Genomic DNA, 25,914 nt, shown 5'->3' with positions numbered 1-25,914 from the left:
ATGTTTCTCTGAGGGTATTTTGGGATGAGATTAACATTTAAACGGGTAGACTGAATAAGCAGATAACCCTCCATAGTGATGGTGAACCCAATCCAATCAGCTGAGACCTGAATAGAAAAAAACTGCCTTCCCTGGAAGATGAGTAAACTGCCAACTGACAGTCTTCAGACTCAAATTCCAACTGTTCCCTGGGTGTCCAGAGAAGTCTTGCTGGTCCACCCTGCAGCTTTTGGACTTGCCTGGCCTCACAATCATGTGAGCCATTTCCTTAAAATACATCTCTCTCTCTGTATACATACACATACACATACACATACTTTTGGTTCTGTATCTCTGGAGGACCCTGACTAATACACCTAGTGAGCCAGACAACCTTAGAATCTATATAAACACAGCCCTCCAGGGAGAATTCCCAGTTAGCATGCAAACTGAATTCATTCACTTAGGGCTGTGAGTATATCCAACAGCTGGCACTGTCTCTGGTTGAGTACAGAGGGCCAAGTGCACGCCCCCACTTCCCTGTACTCTGTGTTCCTCTGAAAACTAGACAACTGCCCTGGTGCCCGAATGCCTGGTAGGGTCTTCTTAGTTCTTACTAGCCCTTGTTCCCTACCCTTTATTCCCTCTGAAGGAGAAGGGTAGTAGGGGAGACTGTAAGTTTTAATTCTCCAGTAAATTAAAACCATAAGAAAAGCCCAATGAAGAAGGGAACTATTGAGGCCATGGGACACCTTTTAAGTTGGAGCTAGGCCAGAAAGTTACCAGAAGGTGGGGGTGATGGGGAGATACCCAGCTGTCCATTCTTCTCACAGATCTCCTGAGGGATGACATGGTATCTGAAATGCATCTAGATGTCTTCCAGATTGTATGATTCAGCAACACAAGATGCTAATTGTGTTTAATTTGAAATTTTTGTGACTAAGCAAAAGGTACCCAGAAATCAATCCATATATACTTGCCACTCTGACACAGGGAACTTGTAGCAAGGGGGGTTTACACCCAGCACCTCACTTGTTGACCACATTGTCCTGAGACCACTGCACCATCTGGAGCCTCAGTTTCATTATCTATAAAGGACACCTACTTGGGAGGCTCATCGTGGCAGACCCAATACATGGGTGTTGTATGAGAATTAGAGGAGTCGTAGTTCTAGAATCCAGGCAGGGCAGAAGAATAGATGGAGCAGAGCAGAGCCAACTGGTCAGTCCCAGGGAGCGGGCACAGCAGGTTTAGCAGGTAAAGACAAAGGGACTATCCCCCTTCCTTGCCACTAGAGAGAAGGGGCAAAAGAAAGGACACAGTAAGACTGACCTTGAGGGCAGGAATCTCCACACTGTCGCCGAGGCTGATGGAGCCTGAGAGGATGGTCCCTGTCATCACAGTGCCCTGGCCTTTGATGGAGAAACAGTGGTCCACAGACATGAGGAATGGTCCAGAGGAGTCTCTCGTTGGAATAGAAATCTGGAACGTCAGGAGCTAGAAAAGAGATGCTGGTGCCACACTCTGGATGGGGCAGGGCAGTAGAGGGCAGAGGGTGTGACGGTGCCCAGGCCAGCTAGCTCAGAATATCTGAAATGAACAACTCCCTCACTATACTCCAAACTTCTGCCACGCTCTCAGTTCCTTCCCTCAGTATAAAGGAAAAGGGTACTTGGAGAAGCCATATCCACCCTCTCTCTTGTTGGAATTACTGCAATAGTCTCCTAATAGGCCAGGCCTCTAAGCCCTCGCCTATACTGCAGTAGAGGAAGCCTGCCACAAGACACCCTTGGTCATGTCGCTCCCCAGCCTCACATGCGTTTCCAGCCTCTTGATGCCTGCAGAATTTAAGATTCATTATATCTAGCCTCTAAGTACCGCAGAGGCCTAGTTTCCCGTCATGTGTCCTCCTGCACCAGGCACCAGCTGCTGGCAGGCCTGTAAGATCATCAGCCTGCTTAGCCTCACCCTTTTCCCAGGAGAGCAGGCAGGCGACATCGCCTATGGAAAAGCTTTGCTGTCCTCATTGCACGGCTGCATCCCCATCCCGCGTCACCACAGTTAATATGCTATTGTGATCATCTGTTTATTTGTCTGCCCACCCAGGGCTCTGAGTACTTCCAAGTATCTCCAGCAGCTGGCATCTGGCCTGAGAGGACAAGTGACTGAAGCAAAACTGGAGTTGGGGAGACCAGGGCTGTTCCCTGAGGCAGCTATCTGTTTGGGAGGGCAGGAGGGGTGAAGGGCACTTCTCCAAGCCCCTGGCAGAGGCAGGGGGACAATCTAATGTCTGCAAAGGGCCAGTGCTGCTTTTCCTTCTCTGCTGACTCTTCCCACACACTTCAACCTCAACCAGTCCATTTTCCTCACGCCATCTATGTGCTCGGAAATGGTGTCAGAGCTAATTACCATTAAACAAATGAAAATAAAGACTGCATGATTCCTTTTGTTTTGCTTCTTTCTGACTTAGTTAAGGAATAGGCTGTCAAAAAAAAGTATTCAGTAGTGAATGTTCCAAACTCTTATTCTTGTGATAATAATTCTTTTGGAAAAAGACAAGGGATTCAAAATAGGCTTGGCCTGACATTTATACAGAGGCTTTTAAAAGGAATATATAAACATCTTTCATAGCAGCATTTTTGTGGATTTTGGTTTAACAAACACAACTGTCCTAGGCTCCCAGACCAGTGCTCCCTGGAGCTGATGAACAAGTAACAAAAGCCTTCCTCAGAAAATATTGGCTTTGCTAAGTCAGCAAGATCAGCACCGTGTAATCCCAGAAACAGTGGGAGCACACACAGTCACACCTGATCTTGGCTCTGTGGATCCAGGTGCAGGCGGGCCCCAAAGCCCATTCACAACCGACTAGGGTCTGAATCCTAGCTTTACCACATACTCGTTGTAAGAGCTTGGGCAAGTTATTTAACCTCTCTGGATCTCACACAAAAATGAAGATAAATAATTTAAGCCTCCCAGTGTCATTGTGAACGTTAATGTGAAGAACTTAGTACAGTGTCTGGTATGTGATAATCAACCTCACCATCACAGTAAATTCTGATATAGCATTGTTCAGAGTACATTATACATATTAACTCATTTACTCTCACACCAACTCCACAAGGGAAGTGGTGCTATTATCTTCCTTACTTTGTAAGTGAGAGAACTGAGGCAACAGAGAGCAGGTCATATGCCTACAGTCAGCGAGACAGCAGGTGGTAGGGCCAGCACTGCAACTCGCCATCCAGCCCCAAAGTTGATGCACCTTGCCACTCTTGACCTCTGAGCGGCCCCAAGTGCTCAGTAAAGGGACACTGTAGTGCCCAGTCTCGCTGCCATTTCCACAGAAGCATCACCACCACCCCACCCACCTCCATCCTGCCCAGTGGCTGCCTTGGGCATCCTGTGGATGGCTGGGCTCCCTGTCTGCATTTACTACTACCTGGCCTGGAGGAATGGCCTGGGCCTCAGGCCCACGGCTGCAGAAGACGAAGCCTACATTGCTTTGGTGGAAACTACATGGGCAAAGCTGCACTTCCCCTGCTGCTGGGCCCATCTCCTTCCCCTGCCTCACTACCTCCCAGCCCAGGTGGGACACACTGGAGAGGCTGGTACAATCTGAAGGACTGGAACGGATCCCATGATCTCAGAGTTCCAGACTGGCAGGAGCTGCTCTGTGTGAATAGAAGTGTTTGACCAAAAAAAAAAAAAAAAGAAATTGGAAAAAGAAAGGCTTAGAAGGGTAGAGGCCTTCAGTTCTGTTTAGGGTTGACTTTCTGAGGGAGGTTGCATTAAGGTGTGTGGGAGGTAGTTTAAAGGAACCACCTGAGTCCTCTTGCTGGGGCTGCCTCTCTCTTTCTCTCTCAGGCTGAGCAGGACAGAAAGGAACCTGCCTGAGCAGAGCTGGGGCCAGAGACCAACCTGGATTCAAGCTGATAGTACCTCAATGAGCTCTGAGATGCCTTGTGGAGCTTCCGTTTCAGAGGCCTCTGGTCCTCCAGGCTTGGCCGCCACAGGTATAATCGGTGCACCTTGGAATCTGGAACAGAAAAATAAGTCCAACCAGTTAGAGAGATCATCAGCACGGACACAGAGCACACCTGGCAGTCCACCAAGCATGATGGGTGTTCTCTCCTCTCCTCCTTTCAGAAGCACCTAGGAAGAGAGTGCAATCATACTCCACTTGGCAGATGAAGAAATGGAGGCCCCAAAGGAAAATGCCTTATACTGAACAACAGAATTTAAAAGGGGGCTCCTGGATTTTAACCTCCACTTTCGGAACTCTTCCTGAGGAGGCAGCAGTAAACCCTGGGCCCCAGGCCTCTGAATAAAAGATCCCTTAATGGTCTTTAATACTCCTTAAATACCTCCCAGCCTCCTGCAGAGACTCAGGAAATACTGGTGTCCAAAAGTCCCTGAAGATGCACGTGGGACAGCATCTCCACCATCCCAGTCTCATGGAAGCCATTCCTCGCGGGACCTTCCCAGAGAGCCTTTTTTCTTCTGAGATTTATTTGTCTTTTCCATTGGAAAAAAAAAAGGGGGAAATATACAACCCATATTCCCGTCATTGTCATGAGCTTTCTTTCAACCTTGGCTTTTCAATGCATTGCCAAGGGATTATATTTGTCATGTTTTGAATATAGTATGCACACAATTTCATATCCTAGTTTATTTACCATTATATCATAAAGAATTTTCTGTTGAATGATAGCAACAGCAATGATAACAAATCATTTGGCTGAGCCAAGCATATACCTTAGACACGTTCATTGACACCTTACAACATTATGGAACTGTCACCATTTTACAGATGAGAAACTTAGGCTTAGAGAGCAGAATTAATTTGCTCCAAGTTATTGGCTATAAATCCCAGAGCCAAACTCCAACCCAGGCCACCAGACCCTAAAACCAAGGCTCACAACTTCTATGTTACGTCCCACCTCCCCAGACCTCCTCTTTTATTTTTAACAGCTGCATAATAGTGTGACCCAGAATTTACGTGATTTCCCCACTACTGTTACTCGTTTAGAACATTTTAAGTTTCTCACCATTATAAAATAACAGTGTGATAAACATGTCAGTTGACATCACTTTTTTTTTTTTTTTTTGCTTTGCTTTGGGATAAATTCATGGGGTATAAGTCTAAGACTCAACATATATTGAAAAATCAGGAAAATGGTAAAGACATTCAAAAAGCCTCTCCTCCATAAAGCAGTAAGAACACTGGCAAAATTATCAGAATAAACTTTTTTAGAACTCTAGAAATTAACCAAAGGCTTGTAGCAATTTGTAGGATGTTTACTCAAGGAAAACAGCTGAATCTCAGTACAAATAAGAGAGCTTTGTGGCATTTTAACTTTCCTTATTCCCATTCAACCCTCCCCAACTCTACTGTAGCCTTACTAGCCATCATCTACAATCAGTGGAAACCAGCAAGCTAATGGCCACTAAAGGGTACAGAATCAATCCGAATTTCATCAAAGCCACTCTCTCTGAGAACTGTCATTATTTTTCCTATCTGGCAGTTCCCTGGAAGACCCCACTTGCCGGGCTATCTTTATTTGACCTGCTTTGGAGCTTGCCCAGTGCAAACAGCCTTTTCCTTAGGGGGCATTTGTTGAAAATAATCAGAGGCAATTGTTTAATATCTGCCTGAGGCAGAGGATAACAGTTTGGCAAACAACAGGCTAACCAAAAAACTTGAAGAAAAATCTGGGTGGGAGGCTTCCATGAGAGGCCTGTAAAAGCTCTGACCTATTCCTGGGAATCTAGAAGGACATTTGCAGGCATAGGGCCATGGGCATGCCCAAGGCACTGTGCATGATGAAAAAAGACATGGCAAAGCCCTAAACTCTCAGCTCTGGCTGACCTTGAAGTTCTATGCAAGCAGGAAGTGAAAGCTAAGGCAGAGTTGTCAACTACCTGTCTGAGTGTTGAAAGCATGGCTCAGCATGCACAGAGACCCTTGGTAAATAAAGATCGGGAGACATACTGGTTCCAGGCATTTAAGGAAATTTCTGTTGAATCATTAATTGACAACTAAGCTAACCGAACAGAGACTTCAGTGGTCAAATATGACTTTACAGAATTATTCCTCAAAAGTCACTAAGCAAATAATAACAACAAACTATAGAAGGGTGGGGGAAGATGAGAATCTGATTTCCAGAAATGCCATACTACATTATTTAAATGCCATTATCAACGAAAATCACAATAAATGCAAAGAAAGAAGAGTATGGCCCATACACACACAAAAAGGTTAACAGAAACCCTTCCTGAAGAAGACCTACTATACAAAAACTTTAAATCAGCTTTTCGGAGAAATAAAGAAAACTATGTCTAATAAAAGGAAAGAATAAGGATAATGTTTTACCAAATGCAGAATGTAAAAAGCTAGAAATTATAAAAAAAGAACAAAATAGAAATTCGGAGTTTAAAAATCCAATAAATGAAATGAAAAATCCACTAGAAGAGCTCAATAGCATATTTGAGCAGGTAAAAGAATCAACAAACTTGAAGACAGGTTAATTAAGATGATCCACCCTGAGAAAAACAAAGAAAGAAGAAAACTGAACAGAGCCTCAAAAATATGTGAGACATCATCAAGCATGTCAATATATGCATGATGAGAATTCCAGAAAGGAAGGAGAGATAGGGGCAGAAAGAATATCTGAATAAACTTCAAAAACTCCTCAAATTTGATGAAAAATATTAACCTGTACATCCAAAAAGCTCAAAAATCTCCAAATAAAAACTCAGAGATCCATATCTAGACACATTACAATCAAACTCTCAAAAGACAAAGACAAAGAGAATCTTGAAAGAAGCAAGAGAGAAGTAACTCATTTATGTACAAGGCATCCTCAATAAGATCAAGAGCTGATTTCTTATCAGAAAACACAGCAGCCAGAAGGTAATGGGATAACAAATTCAAAGTGTTAAAAGTTAAAAAAAAAAAAAAAAAAAAAGGCAACCAAGAATTGTATATCCAGCAAAAAAATATGCTTTAAAAATGAAGAACACAAAATTAAACACGACCCATAATTTCCTAAGTGTATATCCAAAAACATGGAAAGCAGATACTCAAACACATCTATATTCACAGCAACACTATTCACAGAAGCAAAAAGGTGCAAATAGCCCAAGTGTCCATTGATGCTAAGTGAAAAAGTGAAAGAAACCAGATACAAAAGGTCACATATTGTATCCAATGAGACAGAAAAAAGATTCATGGTTCCCAGGGCTGAGTGGGGCAGGGCGGGGAGAATAGGGAGCAACAATTAGGTTGGGGCAAAAGTAATCACGGTTATTGCAATTATTTCTAACTTTTTAAACCACAATTACTTTTGCACCAACCTAATAGTTTATGGGTACAGCGTTTCTGAATTAGATAGTGGTGTGTTGTATAACTGTACACATTAAAAGGGTGAATTTTATGGTATATGAATCATATCTCAATTTAAACAAATATATTAAAAAGTTTGCCACCATTTTCACCACAAGGAGTATCTGAGATGCCTATTACACCACACATCAAAATCTCATTATTTTACTTCCGGAAAAATGGCGGAGTGAGGTGAGCCTCTGTAAAGCTCCCCTGGAATTTACAAAGAACTGAACAACAAAAACTCCACAAAGGACTCCCTGCACAGCAGACAGGCAAGACGAAGAGGCCCACTACCGACTGAAATCACCTACAGGTGGGAGATTCGCGCGCGTGAGCGGGGGGAGGAGGAAAGGGAGAAGTGAGAGGAGACGCAGCTCCGCGGGCGCAGGACTCAGACAGCTCAGTGCGCCGAGCTCGCTGCTTCCCGGAACTACCGCAGCTGCGGGAGAGGGAAGAACTCGGACTGCTAGGGCTCCGCCAGGGCTCCACAGGGCTGAGGGGACAGCATATAACACGGCTGAACCCAACGCTCACGGCAGAGACCTCGGAGAAAAGACTGAGGGAAAAAGGCTGAAAACGGTGGTTTAAGCCCGCACTGCCGAGCAGAGAACGGAGCCTTAGGCACTGAGACTAGCCGCCCCCTCCCTCCCCTCCCAGAGCTCGCCCCGCCCCCACCTGTCCCGTGCTAGAAGCGAAACAGTAGCAGTGTCAGATCAAAACAACAGAAAATTTGCTATATTTGAGAACTGTGGCCCACAAACACAAATCCACAGCCCAACTAGTTCCGGCAAAGGGAAGAGAGCTGTGGAAGCAGGACCGGCTGTGGTGGTGGTCGCCGCCATTGCTCTGGGCCACCTCTCACAGCTCACCCCGCCCCTGGCCCCACCTATCTGGGCGGATCCCTGCAGGAGTAAACAGAACTGCTGAACAAAAGAAAGACCTCTTCCTATCAACTTGTTGCAGAAGTCACTCCTGTAGATGTCTAGGAAGAGAAATAGTAAACCAGTAATCGCCATGAGTAACCAAGGCAACAAGATAGCTCAGAAAGAAAGTGAAAAATCTCCAGAAAAGGCACTTAAAGATACAGAAATATGTGACTTAAATGACAGAGAATTCAAGGCTGCAGTTCTGAAAAAACTCAACGAGATACAAGAAAACACAGATAGGCAGTTAAATGAACTCAGAAACTCAATTAAAGAACAGTATGAGCATTTTACGAAAGAGATTGAAATTTTAAAAAAGAACCAAATAGAATTTCTGGAGATTAAGAACTCAATAGAAGAAATTAAGAATGAAATAACCAGCTTAGGTAGTAGAGTTGACCAGATGGAGGAAAGAATCAGTGACATCGAAGATAGAAACCTGGAAATGACACAGATAGAAGAAGAAAGAGACTTGAGACTTAAAAGAAATGAAAGAACTTTACAAGAACTTTCTGACTCCATCAGAAAGAGCAATATAATAATGGGCATACCACAAGGAGAAGAAAGAGAGAAGGGAACAGAGAATATATTCAAACAAATCGTCGATGAGAACTTCCCAAATTTGTGGACAGAACTGGACCCTCGAATCCAAGAAGCAAATAGAACACCTAGTTACCTCAATCCCAACAGGCCTTCTCCAAGGCACATTGTACTGAAGCTGTCTAAAATCAACGACAAAGAAAGAATCCTCAAGGCAGCCAGGGAAAAGAAGACGGTAACTTACAAAGGAAAGCCCATTAGATTATCATCAGATTTTTCAGCAGAAACTCTACAAGCCAGGGAGGAGTGGAACCAAATATTCAAACTATTGAAAGAGAGAAATCATGAGCCAAGAATAATATATCCAGCAAAGATATCCTTTAGATATGAAGGAGGAATAAAGACCTTTCCAGACATACAGAAGCTGAGGGAATTTTCTAATACACGACCTGCACTACAAGAAATACTAAAGGAGGCTATTCGACCACCATCAACAGGGACAATTTGTGGCAACCAAAACTCAAAAAGGGGGAGAAAAAGGCCTGAACCGGAATATGGGAATGGAGAAAGTAAGCGTGCTGAAGAAAATGGAATACTCTAAATATCAAACTTTCTTTTACATAAACTTAAGGGTAACCACTCAAAAAAAATCCAGAACTGAAATATATACTGAAATAAAAGAAGAAACAGAGGGAAACATCATAGAATACCACCACACAGAAATAATAGACAACAACAAAAGGCAAAGAAACAATGGAGACACAGCCTTACCAGAAAACTAAAGATAGAATGACAGGAAATCCTCACATATCAATAATCACCCTAAATGTAAATGGACTGAACTCACCAATAAAAAGGCACAGAGTAGCAGATTGGATCAAAAACTAAACCCAACCATATGCTGTCTCCAAGAGACACATCTCAGCTACAAGGACAAGCATAGACTCAAAGTGAAAGGGTGGAAATTGACACTCCAAGCAAATGGTGCCCAGAGAAAATCAGGTGTAGCCATAATGATATCAGATGAAACAGACTTCAAGGTGAAAAAGATAACAAGAGACAAAGATGGACATTTCATAATGGTGAAGGGACTGTAAAACAAGAAGACATAACAGTCATCAATATTTATGCCCCCAGTCAGGGAGCACCGAAATACACCAAGCAACTACTAACAGAACTAAAGGGAGAAATTGACCAAAACACAATTATACTAGGGGACTTAAATACATCATTGACAGCTATGGATAGATCATCCAAACAGAAAATAAATAACGAAATAGTAGCCCTAAATGACACATTAGATGAAATGGACATAATTGACATTTATAGAGCACTTCATCCTAAAACATCAGACTACACATTCTTTTCTAGTGTACATGGAACATTCTCAAGGATAGACCATATATTGGGACATAAAATCAGTCTCAACAAATTTAAGAAGATTGAAATCATACCATGCATATTCTCTGATCACAAGGCTTTGAAATTGGATATCAACTGTAAAAAGAAAGCGTGGAAAAACACAAATACATGGAGACTAAACAACATACTCTTAAAGAAGGACTGGGTCAAAGAAGAAGTTAGAGGAGAGATCAAAAGATACATAGAAACAAATGACAATGAAAATACATCCTACCAAAATTTTTGGGATGCAGCGAAAGCAGTTTTAAGAGGGAAATTTATCTCATTACAGGCCTATCTCAAGAAACAGGAAAATTCCCAAATAAATAACCTCATGTTACACCTTAAAGAACTAGAAAAAGAAGAACAGGTAAAACCCAAGGTCAGCAGAAGAAAGGAAATAACAAAAATTAGAGCAGAAATAAATGAAATAGAGAACAGAAAGACAATAGAAAAAATTAATGTGACAAAGAGCTGGTTCTTTGAGAAGATTAACAAAATTGACAAACCCTTGGCTAGACTTACTAAGATAAAAAGAGAGAAGACACTGATTAACAAAATCAGAAACGTAAAAGGGGAAGTTATCACGGACACCACAGAAATACAAAGGATCATCCAAGAATACTATGAAGGACTATATGCCACCAAATTCAACAACCTAGAAGAAATGGATAAGTTCTTAGAAACATATAGCCTTCCAAGGCTGAACCATGAAGAACTGGAAAATCTAAACAGACCGATCACCAGTAACAAAATTGAATCAGTCATCCAAAACCTTCCCAAAAGCAAAAGTCCGGGACCAGATGGCTTCACTAGTGAATTCTACCAAACCTTCAAAGAGGATCTAATACCAATTCTGCACAAACTCTTCCAAAAAATTGAAGAAGAAACAGTACTCCCCAACACATTTTATGAGGCCAACATTACCCTGATACCAAAACCTGGTAAAGACAGCACAAAAAAAGAAAACTACAGACCAATATCTCTGATGAATACCGATGCAAAAATCCTAAATAAAATTCTAGCAAATCGAATACAACAATGCATTAAAAAGATTATTCATCACGACCAAGTGGGGTTCATCCCCGGGGCACAAGGATGGTTCAACATACGCAAATCCATCAATGTGATACATCATATAAACAAAATAAAGGACAAAAATCATATGATTATATCAATTGATGCAGAAAAAGCATTTGACAAGATACAACATCCATTTATGATTAAAACACTTAATAAAATAGGTATAGAAGGAAAATACCTTAACATAATAAAAGCCATATATGACAAGCCCTCTGCTAATCTCATAATTAATGGAGAAAGACTGAAGCCCTTTGCTCTACGTTCAGGAACACGACAGGGCTGTCCCCTATCACCTCTGCTTTTCAACATCGTGTTGGAAGTCCTTGCCAGAGCAATCAGGCAAGAGAAAGAAATAAAAGGCATCCAAATTGGGAATGAAGAAGTTAAATTATCACTTTTGCAGATGACATGATGCTATATATAGAAAACCCTAAAGACTCCACCAAAAAGCTATTAGAAACAATCAACGAATACAGTAAAGTTGCTGGCTACAAAATCAACGCACAAAAGTCCATTGCCTTCCTATATACCAACAATGAAATCTCAGAAAAAGAAATACAAAAAACAATTCCTTTTACAATTGCATCAAAAAGAATAAAATACCTAGGAATAAACTTAACCAAGGATGTGAAAGACCTATATGCTGAAAACTATAAGACTTTTCTGAAAGAAATTGAAGAAGACACAAAGAAATGGAAAGACATTCCGTGCTCATGGATTGGAAGAATCAACATAGTTAAAATGGCCATATTACCCAAAGCAATATACAGATTCAATGCAATCCCCATCAAAATCCCAATGGCATATTTTAAAGAAATAGAACAAAAAATCATCAGATTTGTTTGGAACCACAAAAGACCCCGAATAGCCAAAGCAATCTTAAGAAAAAAGAACTATAATGGAGGTATCACACTTCCTGACTTTGGCTTGTACTACAGGGCCACAATAATCAAAACAGCATGGTATTGGCAGAAAAACAGACATATAGACCAATGGAATAGAATTGAGAACCCAGAAATAAAACCACATAAATATGGACAGATAATTTTTGACAAAGAAGCTAAAAACATACAATCATACAATGGAGCAAAGACAGCCTCTTCAATAAATGGTGCTGGGAGAATTGGATAGCCACGTGCAAAAGAATGAAACTGGACTGCTATTTGTCACCATGTACCAAAGTTAATTCAAAATGGATCAAAGACTTAAGCATAAGACCTGACACAATAAACTGCATAGAAGAAAACATAGGTACTAAACTTATGGACCTTGGGTTCAAAGAGCATTTTATGAATTTGACTCCAAAGGCAATGGAAGTAAAAGCTAAAATAAACGAATGGGACTATATGAAACTTAAAAGCTTCTGCACAGCAAAAGAAACCATTGACAAAATAAAGAGGCCACCAACTGAATGGGAGAAGATTTTTGCAAACAGTGCCTCCGATAAGCGGCTAGTATCCAGAACATACAAGGAACTCATGCAACTCAACAACAAAAATCAAACAACCCAATTGAAAAATGGGCAGAGGACTTGAAGAGACATTTCTCCAAAGAGGACATACAAATGGCAAATAGACATATGAAAAATGCTCAACATCACTAATCATCAGAGAAATGCAAATCAAAACCACAATGAGATATCACCTCACCCCAGTCAGAATGGCCATCATCAACAAGACAAATAGTAACAAATGTTGGAGAGGCTGTGGAGAAAAAGGAACCCTCATACACTGTTGGTGGGAATGCAGACTGGTGCAGCCGTTATGGAAGGCGGTGTGGAGGTTCCTCAAAAAATTACGAATAGAATTGCCATATGACCCAGCAATCCCTCTCCTGGGTATCTACCCAAAAAATCTGAAAACATTTAGAGATAAAGACACGTGTGCTCCAATGTTCATTGCAGCTTTGTTTACAGTGGCCAAGACATGGAAACAACCAAAATGTCCTTCGATAGATGAATGGATGAAGAAGTTGTGGTATATATACACAATGGAATACTATTCGCAGTAAGAAAAGATGATATAGGAACATTTGTGACAACATGGATGGATCTTGAGAGTGTAATGCTGAGCGAAATAAGTCAGACAGAAAAAGCAGAGAACCATGTGATTTCACTGATATGTGGTATATAAACCAAAACAACAAAAGAACAAGACAAACAAATGAGAAACAGAAACTCATAGACACAGACAATGGTTTGGTGGTTGCCAGAGGGTAAGGGGGGTGGGGGTGGGGGGTGGGAGATGAGGGTAAGGGGGATCGAATATATGGTGATGGAAGGAGAACTGACTCTGGGTGATGAACACACAACGGGATTTATAGATGATGTAATACAGAATTGTACACCTGAAATCTATGTAATTTTACTAACAATTGTCACCTCAATAAATTTAATAAAAAAAAAAAATCTCATTATTTTAGTATATACCTCATTTTTTTCACTTCTTAATTATTATTAGTTTCAGGTGTACAAACCAATGTAATAGACATTGACACCCCTCACAAAGTGATACCCCCCCAATCTACTATCCCTCTAACATTGTATGTAGCTGTTGCAATACCATTGCTGTCTTCCCTATGCTGTATACCTCATTTTAGATTGTATTTACTTAATAAGCCATATAACATTGAACATCTTCTACATATTTATTTATTAAATGTATTTTCAGGAGACATTTCTGCACCACTTCTAGTTCTGGATTTTGCTTCCTTCAATAAGTGTCACCCTTACCCTCCGCTGACTCTAAAAACTTCTCATAAGTGTCTCTTTGTGTGGTCTAGTGTCCAAAACAGTGGGAGTGAGTTAAAGGGATAGGGTCATTTACCTATAGTACCGGCACCTGTGCTAGAGGTTTTGCACTCCTATCTCCTCATCACAGCTCTGTGAGGTGGCTGTTATTACTCCTACTCCCATTTTACAGAAGTGGGTCACACAGCTAATGAATGGTGGGGCTGTGATTAAAAGCCAACTCTGGGTTTACCATCCACCTTGAGAATATGAGAACAATGCTCTATCAGCCTGGGTAGAGGCAGAGGTGTATGTCTCTTCTCAAATCCATAAGAATTCGGGAAGTTGCTAATCTTCAAGTATCAGGGAACATATTTAAATCCTATAAACATAGTAACAAAAACCCTTGCCCTCTTGTATAGTTCTCAAACCAATGAAAGAAAGATGATGACAGCTATAATTATAGTACTTAATAGTTTTACAGTTTGCTATCACTTTCAAATAAAGACATAAATTTACTGGATCCTTAAAACACCCCTCTGAGGTAGGAAGAACAGGTGTTATCATTCTGCTACTGAGAATCATTCCTCTACTCACTCACATCAGTTGAGCATTATGCAAATGGCACTGGGTTGAATGCTTTCATAGACATCACCCCGCTTAATCCTCATAGTAATAAAGTGAGGAACAAAATAATCATTTTAGATATAGGGAAAGTGAGGCACAGAGAGGTTAAATGACTGGGTCACATGTTAAGTAAAAGGCAGAATAAGTCCAGAGCTCTTCTCTTTGTTCCCCAAAGCACCATTCCAGAGCTCTGTCCTTTCCACTATGCTGGACATCCCAAGGATGACCTCCACCATCCCTCAGCAGGGACAATGACTACTCTGTAATATGTCACCATTGGTCTTTCAAAAACACAAGAACAGAAGATGGAGCCCAGTGATACCCACCTACTGGAACCGGAAGGGGAGGACAAACCTTTGTGGTTGCTCTGCTCGGTCCTGTTTTGCCTCAGTTTCAGTGTTACCTAAACACAGGTCATTGGTCCTACACCCTCTTCGCAAGGCTTGTCAAGTATGTTCACCACCTGATTCACATCTTAAATAACAATTCACATTCTTACTTAAATACATTTATTATAAAACACAATTTTACATTACTATCTAAATGGAAAACCGGTATCACTGGCCACAAATAAAAGGCATAGTAGAAACCCTCCCATCAGCAGGCACTTCAAGGACATCCATTAGCCGATGGTCTCCACTCCCTCCACTCTACACAACCTGTGCCTGAAACCTGGTACACTGAATGCCCACACCGGAGCATTCCTTCAGGCTTACAGGTCATGCTCAAGAGTCTAGTACATCCTGCACTTTTGTCTTCACCAGCTGACTTTTATGCTGAACACAAGACACACTGGTTATGCCATAAACTTGGTAATGCCAATTTTAAGTGTTACCTTAACTTAGTATTATGAAACAATATGAAAGTAACTGTTTCTATGAGAACTAAATTGCATTCTCTAGAAAGATGTGGTAAAGGCAAATTTCTTTAAAAACCAGTTTTAAATTAGATGTGGACAAGAAAAGCATAAAAGACTTCAGGGGAAATTGTGAAAACAGAAAGAAAAACTCAGAGAGCCGGTCAGTGTCCTCATACTGGAAGAAAAGATGGACTGTGCAGAACATTTTCCAGTAAGTGACAGATGGAACAAAGTCATGGAGTCCCTGTGATGAGTACCAGAGCAAAGAGAAGCTATCTGCTGCTCACAACCTCACAACAGAATTAAAGTCATTTAATGAGGTTTTCTCAAAGAAATTTACCTGGAGAACACTTCTAAAACACTAGTGGAACTATTCTAACTTGTAAGATGCTACTGAGAGAAACAATCACACACACACACAAAACCAACATGATGTACCTGAATAGGAAAAAAAGCCAAGATGACGACAATGGCTGCCTAAGGTGCTATAACTGGAACTCACAAATTACAACTTTTTGTTACTGGCAAAGCAAGAAACCCAAGAGCTTTTAAAAACATAAACTCCAATCAAGAAGAAAATATAGAACATAGTTTACTTTGCTGAATTCAGACCAAACAAATTAATGATAACATGGATGATGAGTTCTAATTTGTGTAAAACTGAAATTATAGATGATGCAGAAATCATACATGCCTCGAAAGAACAACAAAAAGAGGAGACAGGGCTGAATTTAGAATGCAAAACTGCTCTTAAAGCCAAGATGCCACAGATGAGCCTAGACCAACTGCCAACATGTGGAAGGGGAAGCATAATGCTGAGAACATTATATGTTCCCCCCATAACAATTTGCATTATTGATATTATTAAGTAAATATGCATGTATATGTTTTAAGTTAAAATATTGTTTCAGGTATCAATGTGTCACTTTTTATGATTCTCTGTTTTAAGGGACTTTTAATTAACCAATCACAGTCCCCTTTAAGAAATCTACTGTAGCTGAAAAATAAACACAAAGAATACAAAAGAAGGCTCTTAACTTCTAGCTAGATATAATTCCTTGCTGAAGGCTCTGAACCTGGTTAAAAAGTCAGGGAGAAGCTGAAAACATGACAGCACCAAGTTGATACATTTTTCTGACCACATTAGAAGAGATTTAAGGATAACTGGGAAGGATTAACTTCCTCAAATAACTCCAAGAATCTTTTTTTCAATTTTTTTTATAATGTCAAAATACACGTAACCATGTTTATGTGTACAGTTCACTGGTACTAACTACATTCACACTGTTGTGTAACCATCACCACGATCCACCACCATAGCTCTTTTCATCTTGTAAAACTGAAAATCCATACTCATTCAATAATAACTCCCCATGTTCCCACCTCTCTAATCCCGGCAACCACAACTCTACACTTTATCTCTATGATTTTTGCTACTCTAAGTATCTCATGTAAGTGGAATGATACACTATTTGTCTTCTTATGACTGCCTTATTTCACTTAGCAAGATGTCCTCTAGGCCCACACATGTTGTAGCATGTGTCAGAATTCCCTCCATTTTTAAGGCTAAATAAGACCACATTTTGCTTATCCATTCATCCATTGATGGACACCTGAGTTGCTTCCACTTTTGGCTATTGTAAATAATGCTACTATGAACATGGATGTACAAATATTTCTTGAGGACCCTGTTTTCAATTCTTTTGGGTAAATACCTAGCAGTGGAATACCTGCATGGTAATTCTATTTTTAATTTTTTGAGGAATCTCTACACTGTTATCCATGGTGGCTGCACCATTTTACATTCCTATCAACAGTGCAGAAGAGTTCCAATTTCTCCACCTCTCCACAAACACTGTTATTTTCTTGTTTTTTGATAGTAGCCATCCAAATGGGTGTGAGGTGGTATCTCACTGTCCTATTGATTTACATTTTCCTAATGCTTAGTGATGCTGGCAGTTTTGGTCATTTGTATATATTCATTGGAAAAATGTCTATTTAAGATCTTCCTGTTTCAAAATTACGTCATTAGTTTTTTTTGTTGTTTTTCAGTTTTAAGGAGTTCTCTGTGTATTCTGATTATCAGATACGATTTATAAACATTTTCTCCCATTCTATGGGTTGGTTGCCTTTTTTCTCTATTGATACTTTTTGATTTTTTTTTCCTTCTTTTTTTTTTTTTTTTTTTAAAGAGGGCGCAGCTCACACTGGCACATGTCGGGATCGAACTAGCAACCTTGGTGCTACTAGCACCACGCTCTAACCAACTGAGCTAACTGGCCACCCCGATGCATAAATTTTTAAATGTTCGTAAAGTCCAATTTTTTTTTTGTTGCCTGCACTTTTGATATATCTAAATCATTGCCAAATCCAATGTCATGAAGTTTTTGCCTGATATTTTCTTCTGTGAGTTTTATAGTTCTAGGTCTTACATTTAGTTTTCTGCACTAACTTTCGTATATGGTGTTAGATAATTGTCCAACTTTATTTATTTGCATGTGTATTTGACCCAGCTCCATTTGTTCAAAGACTGTCCTTCTCCCATGAATGGTCTTGGCCCCCTTGTCAAAACTCATTTGACCAAAAACGAGGTCTGACAATTACGTTCATGAATTCATCCTAGAAAAAGTGCTACATACCTCATTGCTGAATATTACTATGGTCACCTTGGAAGTACTTCCCTTGGGAAGCTATGCACCAATGCCAGCATGTAGTCTACCCTTCAAAGCAATTTTGGAACTCTTTTTCTGGAACGGCCATCAGAGCTGTCATCGTGTTATGCTTGATGTCCTGAATGTCATCAAAATGTTTTCCTTTCAATACTTCCTTTATCTTCGGGTAAAGACAGAAGTCATTGATTGGCCAGGTCAGGTGAGTAGGGAGGGTGTTCCAATACAGTTATTTGTTTACTGGCTAAAACTCCCTCACAGACAGTGCCGTGTGAGCTGGTATATTGTCATGATGCAAGAGCCATGAAATTTGGGGAAAGTGCAGGTTGTTTTCATCTAACTTTTTCACACAGCCTTTTCAGCACTTCCAAATAGTAAACTTGGTTAACTGTTCAAGTAGTAAAAATTCATAATGAATAATCCCTCTGATATCAGAAAAGGTTAGCAACATCGTTTTGACTCTTGATTTGGACTGACAGGACTTTTTTGGTTGTGGAGAATTGGCTGACTTCCATTGTGCTCTTGGACATTTTGTTTCAGGGTCGTATTGGTACACCCATGTTTCATCACCAGTGATAACATGACCCAAAACATCATCTTGCCTCTCCAAAAGGTCCTGGCAAACTTCGCTTCTCCTTTGCTTTTGTTCATCGGTGAGCTCCTTCAGGACGATTTTTGCACACACCTTTCTCATGCCAAGATTTTTAGTTAAGATTTTCCTAACAGTTTCTCTATTGATGTCTACTTGTTCTGCTATGCTTCTCAGTCAGCCAAGGATTTTGATGCACAATTCGATGAATTTTTGCAACGCTTTCATCAGTTCTGCTCATTACTGGCCACTGTGACCTCTCTTCATCAGTGGAACGTTGTCTCCCTTCAGAAAAACATTTAATCCATTTGTACACTGTTGTTTTCTTCATGGCATTATCCCCATAAATTTGGACTAACAAGTCCCTGATTTCACTTCTACTCTTGCTAAGTTTAACAAGAAATTTAATGCTTGACCATTGCTCTAATTCAAGCTGACATTTCCATGAGAGCACACAAAAACACAGAATAATGAATGCCACTCAGCAAGACATCACCACATGTTGACATGAACACAGCTGTGAGACACTGATATACCAAGTTTATGAAACCTTACGGAGCTGTTTGCACAGTGCTGCAATGTAAGCGCACAGTGGCAAATTCACAAACTTAATTGTCAGACCTCATATGCGAGGGTTTATTTCTGAGTTCCCTATTCTATTGATCTACTAGTGTCTCTTTATCCCAGTACACTCTTTTTGCCAGTACACTCTTTTTATTACTGTAGCTTTGTAGTAAGATTTGAAATTAGGAAGTGTGAATTCTCCAGTTTTGTTCATCTTTTTCATGAATATTTTGGCTATTTGGGGAAATTTGAGACTCCATGTGAATTTTAGGATGGGTTTGTCTACTTCTGCAAAAAACGTGATTGAAATTTTGATGAGAATTATGTTGACTCTGTTGATTGGTTGGGGTATTACTGACTTTTTAACAATATTAAGTCTTCCAATCTATGAATATGGGATATATTTCCATTTATTTTTCTTCTTTAATTTCTTTCAGCAATGTTTTGTGGTTTTCATTAATAAGTCTTTTACCTCCTTGGTTAATGCCTAAGTGTTTTATTCTTTTTGATGGTACTGTAAATGGAACATAATTTCCTTTTCAGATTGTTGTTTGTTTGTGTAGAGAAATGCGACGAATTTTTGCATGTTGACTTTGTATCTTGCTACTTTGCTGAATTCATATATTAGTTCTAATCAGTTTTTTGTGGAATATTTAGGTTTTACTACATATAAGATTATATCATCTGTGAACAGAGATAATTTTACTTCTTCCTTTCCAATTTGGATGCTTTTATTTCCTTTTCTTGCTTAATTATTCTGGTTGGAACTTCCAATACTGTGTTGAATAGAAGTGGCAAAAGTGAGCATCGTTGACTTGTTTCTGATCTTAGAGGGAAAAATTTCAGTCTTTCATCACTGAATATGTTTGCTATGAGTTTTTCATGTATGGCTTTTATTATGTTCAGGTAGTTTCCTTTTCTTCCTAGTTTTCTGAGTGGTTTTATCATGAAAGGATGTTGAATTTTGTCAGATGCTTTTTCTGCATCAGTTGCGATGATCATGTGGGGTTCCCCCCCCCTTCATTCCGTTATTGTGGTGTATTATAGTAAATGATTTTTTATGTTTAACCATCTTTGCATTCCAGGAATAAATCCCACTTGGTTTTGCTGCATGATCCTTTTAATATGCTGCTGAATTAAATTTGCTAGTATTTTGTTGAAGGTTTTTATATCAATATTCATAAGCGATTTTGGTCTGTACTTTTCTTGTAGTGTCTTTGTCTGGCTTTGGTATCAAGGTAATGCTGACCTCATAGAATGAGTTAGTAAGTGTTACCTCCTCTTCAGTTTTTTGGAAAAGTTTAAGAAGGACTGGTGTTAGTTCTTTAAATGTTAGAATTCACCAGTGAAGTCATCAGGTCCAGAGCTTTTCTTTTTCAGGAGATTTTTAATTACTAATGGAATCTCTTTAATAATTATAGGTCTACTCAGATTGTCTATTTCTTTGTGACTTAGTCTTGGTAGGTTTTGTGTTTCTAAAACTTTGTTCATTTTATCTACATTATCCAAGTTGTTGGCATACAACTGTTCATAGTACTCTCTTATGATCCTTTTTTATTTCTGTAGAATTAGTAGCATTGTCACCATTTTCATTTCTCTTTTTAAATTATTTTTTTTATTTTTCAATTACAGTTGACATATGATATATTAGTTTCAGGTATACAACATCGTGATTAGACATTGATATAACTTACGAAGTGGTCATCCCAATAAATCAATTATCCATGACACCATACATAGTTATTACAAATTATGCTATACTTCACATCCTCATGACTATTTTGTAACTACCAATTTGTATTTCTTAATCCCTTCCCTTTTCATCTATCTCCGCAACCCCACCTCCTATCTGGCAACCCTAAGTTTTTTCTCTGTATTTATGTGTTTCTGTTTTGTTCATTTATTTTGTTCTTTAGATTCCACATGTACGTGATATCCTATGGCATTTGTCTTTCTTTGTCTGACTTATTTCACTTAGTATAATACCCTCTAGATCCATCCATGTTGTTCCACCCATTGTCATTTTCTGATTTTAGTAATTTGAGTCTTCTCTCTTTTATTCTTAGTCCATCTGGCTAGTAGTTTGTCAATTTTGTTGATCTTTTCAAAGAATCGACTTTTGGTTTCATTGATTTTCTCTGTATTTTTTCTATTCTCTATTTCATTTATTTCTGTTCTCATCTTTATTATTAACTTCCTTCTGCTGCCTTTGGTTTAGTTTGCTCTTTCTCTAGTTCCTTAGGTTGTAAAGTTAGGTTGTTGATTTGAGATATTTCTTATTATTCAATGTAAGAATTTATAACTATAAATTCCCCCACCCCCTTTAACACTGTTTTCACTGTGTCCCATAAATTTGGTATGTTATGTTTTCGGTATCATTAACTCTGTATTTTATAACTTCCCTTGTGATTTCTTCTTTGATCCTTTGGTTGTTTAAATGTGTGTTTCTAAATTCCACAAATTTATGTATTTTCCAATTTTACTTCTGTTACTGATTTCTAACTTCATCCTGCTGTGGTCAGAAAAGATACTTTGCATGATAAGTATCTTTTTAAATCTACTGAGATCTGCATTTTGAAGAATGTGTATGCTATTGTCATGTAGACTACTCTGTATATATCTGTTACATCGAGTTCACTTATTGTGTCGTTCACGTCCTCTATTTCCCTCCTTATCTTCTGTCTGGTTGCTTTATCCATTATTGTGAGTACAGTATTAAAATCTCCAACTCCTGTTGTAGAATTATTTCTACCTTCAATTCTGTCAGTTTTGCTTCATATATTTTGATGATCTGTCATTAGATAAGTAAATGTTTAAAACTATTGTTATATCTTCTTGCTATATTGAACCTTTTTAAAGTCAATTTTGCCTTAGTATAGTGACTCTGCTCTCTTTTGGTTATTATTTGCTTGGAATATCTTTTTGATTCTCTTTGTGTCTTTGGATCTAAAGTGAGCCTCTAGTAGACAGCATATAGTTGGATCATATGTTTTTGTCCAATCTGTCAATCTTTGCACTTCAATTGTAGAGCATAAGCAATATACATGTAAAGAAATTACTAATAAGGAGGGAATTTCTTCTGTCATTGTGCTATTTGTTTTCTATATGCTTTACAGCTTTTTTGTCTCTCATTTCCTGCATTACTGTCTTCTGTGTTTAGTTGATTTTTATAGTGAAATATTTAATTGCTCTCTTATTTATTTTTGTATACATTCTATAGCTATTTTCTTTGTGATTAACATAGAGATTAAATTTAGCATCCTAAAGTTATAACACTCTAATTTAAATTTATACCAGCTTAATTTCAATAACATGAAAAACTGCTCCTATAAAGCTGACCTATCCCTTTCTGTTGTTCATGCCACAAAATTACATCTTTACATACTGCATGCCCCAAAACACAAATTAATAATTATTTTAAATGCATTTATCTCTTCAATTATGTAGAAAACAAAATGTGGAGTTATGAACCAAAGTTACAATAATACTAGCTTTCAGACAAATAATTTTTTCAGTTTTTGCTGTATTAGTCTCTTAAATCATGTAGAAAAAAACATGGAATTACAATTGTTGTTACAAAAGTACTAGCTTTTATAATTGCCCTTGTATTTACCTTTATTGAGATCTTTATTTCATTACAGGGCTTCCAGTTACTATCTAGGTTCCTTTCATTTCACTTTGCAGGACTCTCCTGAGCAGGGCAGGTCTTTCTCTTTGCACGGCAGATCTAGTAGTATGAACTCCCTCAGCTTTTGTTTATCTGAGAATGTCTTAATTTTTCCCTCACTTTTCAAGGACAGTTTTGCTGGATATAGGATTCTTGGTTGACTTTCTTTTTCTTCTACCACTTTGACTATAGGGGCCCTTTGACTATTGACTACCTTCTGGCCTCCATAGTTTCTGATGCAAAATCTGCTCATTATATTAATGAGACTCCCTGATGTGTGACGAGTCACTTCTCATTGCTTTCAAGATTTTGTGTTTGTCTTTTGAAAATTTCATTATAATGTGTCTTAGTGTGGGTTTCTGAGTTCATTTTACTTGAAGTTCATTGATTTTCTTGCATGCTTATATTTCATCAAATTTGGGAAGTTTTCAGCCATTATTTCTTCAAATATTCTCTCCGCCCCTTTATTTCGCTCATCTCCTCCTGGGACTCCCATGATGTATATGTTAGTCCACTAGATGGTAACCCACAGGTCCCTCAGGTTCGGTTCACTTTTCTTCAATATTTTTTCTTTCTGTTCCTCAGACTTAATAATTTCCATTTTCCTATCTTCAAGTTTGCCAACTCTTCCCTCTGTGTACTCACCTCTGCTTTTGAATCCCTGTAGTGAATTTTTAATTTCAGGTATTGTACTTTTCAGCTCCAGAGTTTCTTTTTAGGTTTTCTATCTCTTTACTGAATTTCCATTTTGTTCGTACATTGTTTTCTTCACTTTCTCCATATTTTCCTCTAGTTCTTTTAGTTGTTTAAAGTCTTTATCTAGTATATCTGCCATTAGGTCTTTTTCAGGGACAGTTTCTATTGATTTTTCCCCCTTTGATTGGTCCATATTTTCCTGCTTCTTTATATGCCTTGTTACTTTTTTGTTAAAAACTGAACATTTGAGTCTAACAATATGGTAACTCTGGAGATCAGATTCTTCTCCTTCCCCAGGATTTCCAGGTTTTTTTATTATTGTTTTTGTGTTTTGATTGTAGGTTGTCTCTGTGCTGAGAATCAGCCTGAGGTGTAAACGTAAGGTCTTCTCAGGTCTTATCTGAGCCCTTATCTGAGCATGTGTGGTCACTTTGTAATTTTCCCTATAAAAGCAATTGTTTCTGAATGTCCTAGTCTTTATATTTGACTCCTGAAAAGGGAAAAAGAGAAAAATTGAAGGAGGGACAAAAAAGGGTGCTGGTCCTTTATATCCTCCAGAATTCAGTTCAGCTGAGGAGAAGGGGCTTGAAACAATATGGGGGATATGCAAGAACAATGGCTGCCTGCCTCTTTGTCTGCACCTCTGTGATCAGATGCGGCAATCAGTGATCAGAGCACAGATCTCTGATATTTTGAGGACAGGGTCATTTTTGCCCACTCTGGCTCCCATGATTTATGCACAAGCTGCTCCAGGAACACCTGCATAGGTGCCTAACACTTGCTTAAGGATGGGGGTAGGGGATAGGTAGTTGTTGCTGTGTTAAGAGCTTAAATTGATGGAAATTAACTGCAATTTGCCATCTAAGCCTTCCCTTGGAAGTTGCAAGCCTTCAATAAAATCCAGAGTTCCAAAATGGTTTTTATCAGACAGATTCTATCAGTGAAACTGTTATTTAGGTGGGGAGACAGATTCCTGGTGCTTCCTATTCTGCCATCTTCTCAGGATCCTTTCCTTGCATTTTTTTTGTCATACCCAAGTACAAATCTAGACTTCTCTTGTCTGATATGTGGTCACTCTGAGTAATATTGCCTTGTTCATCATCCTTAAGACCTTCAGCCATTCCCGCACATTTCCCCACTGTGGCTCCCAATGGGAAGCAGGACAAAGGACTCAGTCCAAGAACAGGAAACAGAAGGGAAATGTTCAAGAAATAATCTACTGCCACCTGGTCTACCTGCCATGTCTAAAGGAAACCCCCATCTGACCACCCCCCATCCCTTTGCCTCCCTTCATCAGCCCCTCCAGTCTTATCTCTGCATTTTGTGCCTGTTGCCTTTCTACATTCCCAGATTTATCTTCTCTTGCAGGATTGCTTGAGACCCACTGCCATTTTCAATTAACACCCAATTTCTCTTCTCACATTTCAAAATACTACTTCTGTTTACTCATCAGGAACTTATGCCCAATTTCCTTACATCACTTCTGGCTCCCCTTTCAAGCTGAGAGACATTTACTAAGCATCTCCTCTGTGCCAGGCTCTATGGAGGTTGTATAATGAATAAACCAAGGGGTCCCAGAGCAGTGGGGCATGAGGGGCTGGGGCACCGACTAGGGGAACCAACTCTGTGTGATGCTAAGACGAGTAGGTGAGGGGGCACAGAAGAGAACTTGTATTTCCTAAAGGTCAATACCAACTCTCCAGTGGTGAAGTCAATGTTCTTCCTTCAGTCTCTCTCCCCATCTGTGACATCTGACCCAGATGATCATTAGCCAGAGGGCTCCCCATCCTTCTACCTCACAATCCCAAACCTTTACTTCCATGGCCCTCAACTACCGTTTGCCTCCTGGAGAGGACTTTCTTCCTCCCCTACCTACTGTAGGTCTCTCCAAGAAGTCCCTGAGAGCCTGGTTCTTCTTGCCTCTAGGAGCTCCCTGTACTCTGACGACCTGTGCCAAGGCTCCTCTGCGGACATTCCCAAATCTGTGTCTTCAGCCAAGACCACTTTCTAGCACTGTAGTCCTATGCCATCAACTGCCAACAAGCAGCTTCCCAACCCTAGCTTCCTGGTTTCTGATCATGGGACAATATTCCCCTGGTCTCTGAAGTCATCTCTGCCTGCGTGGTCACCAATGTCTTCTGCGGTCACAGCATTTGGTCAGTTCCTCTTTTGGGATCTAGCTCCAATCCACCCCCCAATTTT

The 25,914-nt window shown here is 39.5% G+C and overlaps 1 protein-coding gene across 4 annotated transcripts in view; it reads right to left on the bottom strand.

Moving 5' to 3' along the window:
• The window catches only part of EEFSEC (eukaryotic elongation factor, selenocysteine-tRNA specific), a 292,225-nt gene that overhangs the window by 150,981 nt on the left and 115,330 nt on the right, over positions 1-25,914 (bottom strand). For all 4 annotated transcript variants that reach the window (XR_012498843.1, XM_074340481.1, XM_074340480.1 and 1 more), the window contains exons 3-4: positions 3,919-4,015; positions 1,312-1,476 (exon numbers count right to left, since the gene is read on the bottom strand). Coding sequence is in view for 3 of the 4 variants with exons in the window: in XM_074340481.1 (XP_074196582.1) it covers positions 1,312-1,476; positions 3,919-4,015 (262 nt within the window). In the remaining variant the exon portion in view is untranslated. The remainder of the gene's footprint in view (positions 1-1,311; positions 1,477-3,918; positions 4,016-25,914) is intronic.

The sequence above is a fragment of the Rhinolophus sinicus genome, linkage group LG09 (assembly GCF_036562045.2).
Source record: "Rhinolophus sinicus isolate RSC01 linkage group LG09, ASM3656204v1, whole genome shotgun sequence".
In the NCBI taxonomy this organism is placed as follows: Eukaryota; Metazoa; Chordata; class Mammalia; order Chiroptera; family Rhinolophidae; genus Rhinolophus; species Rhinolophus sinicus.
This window is presented reverse-complemented; position numbering and strand designations above follow the sequence as displayed.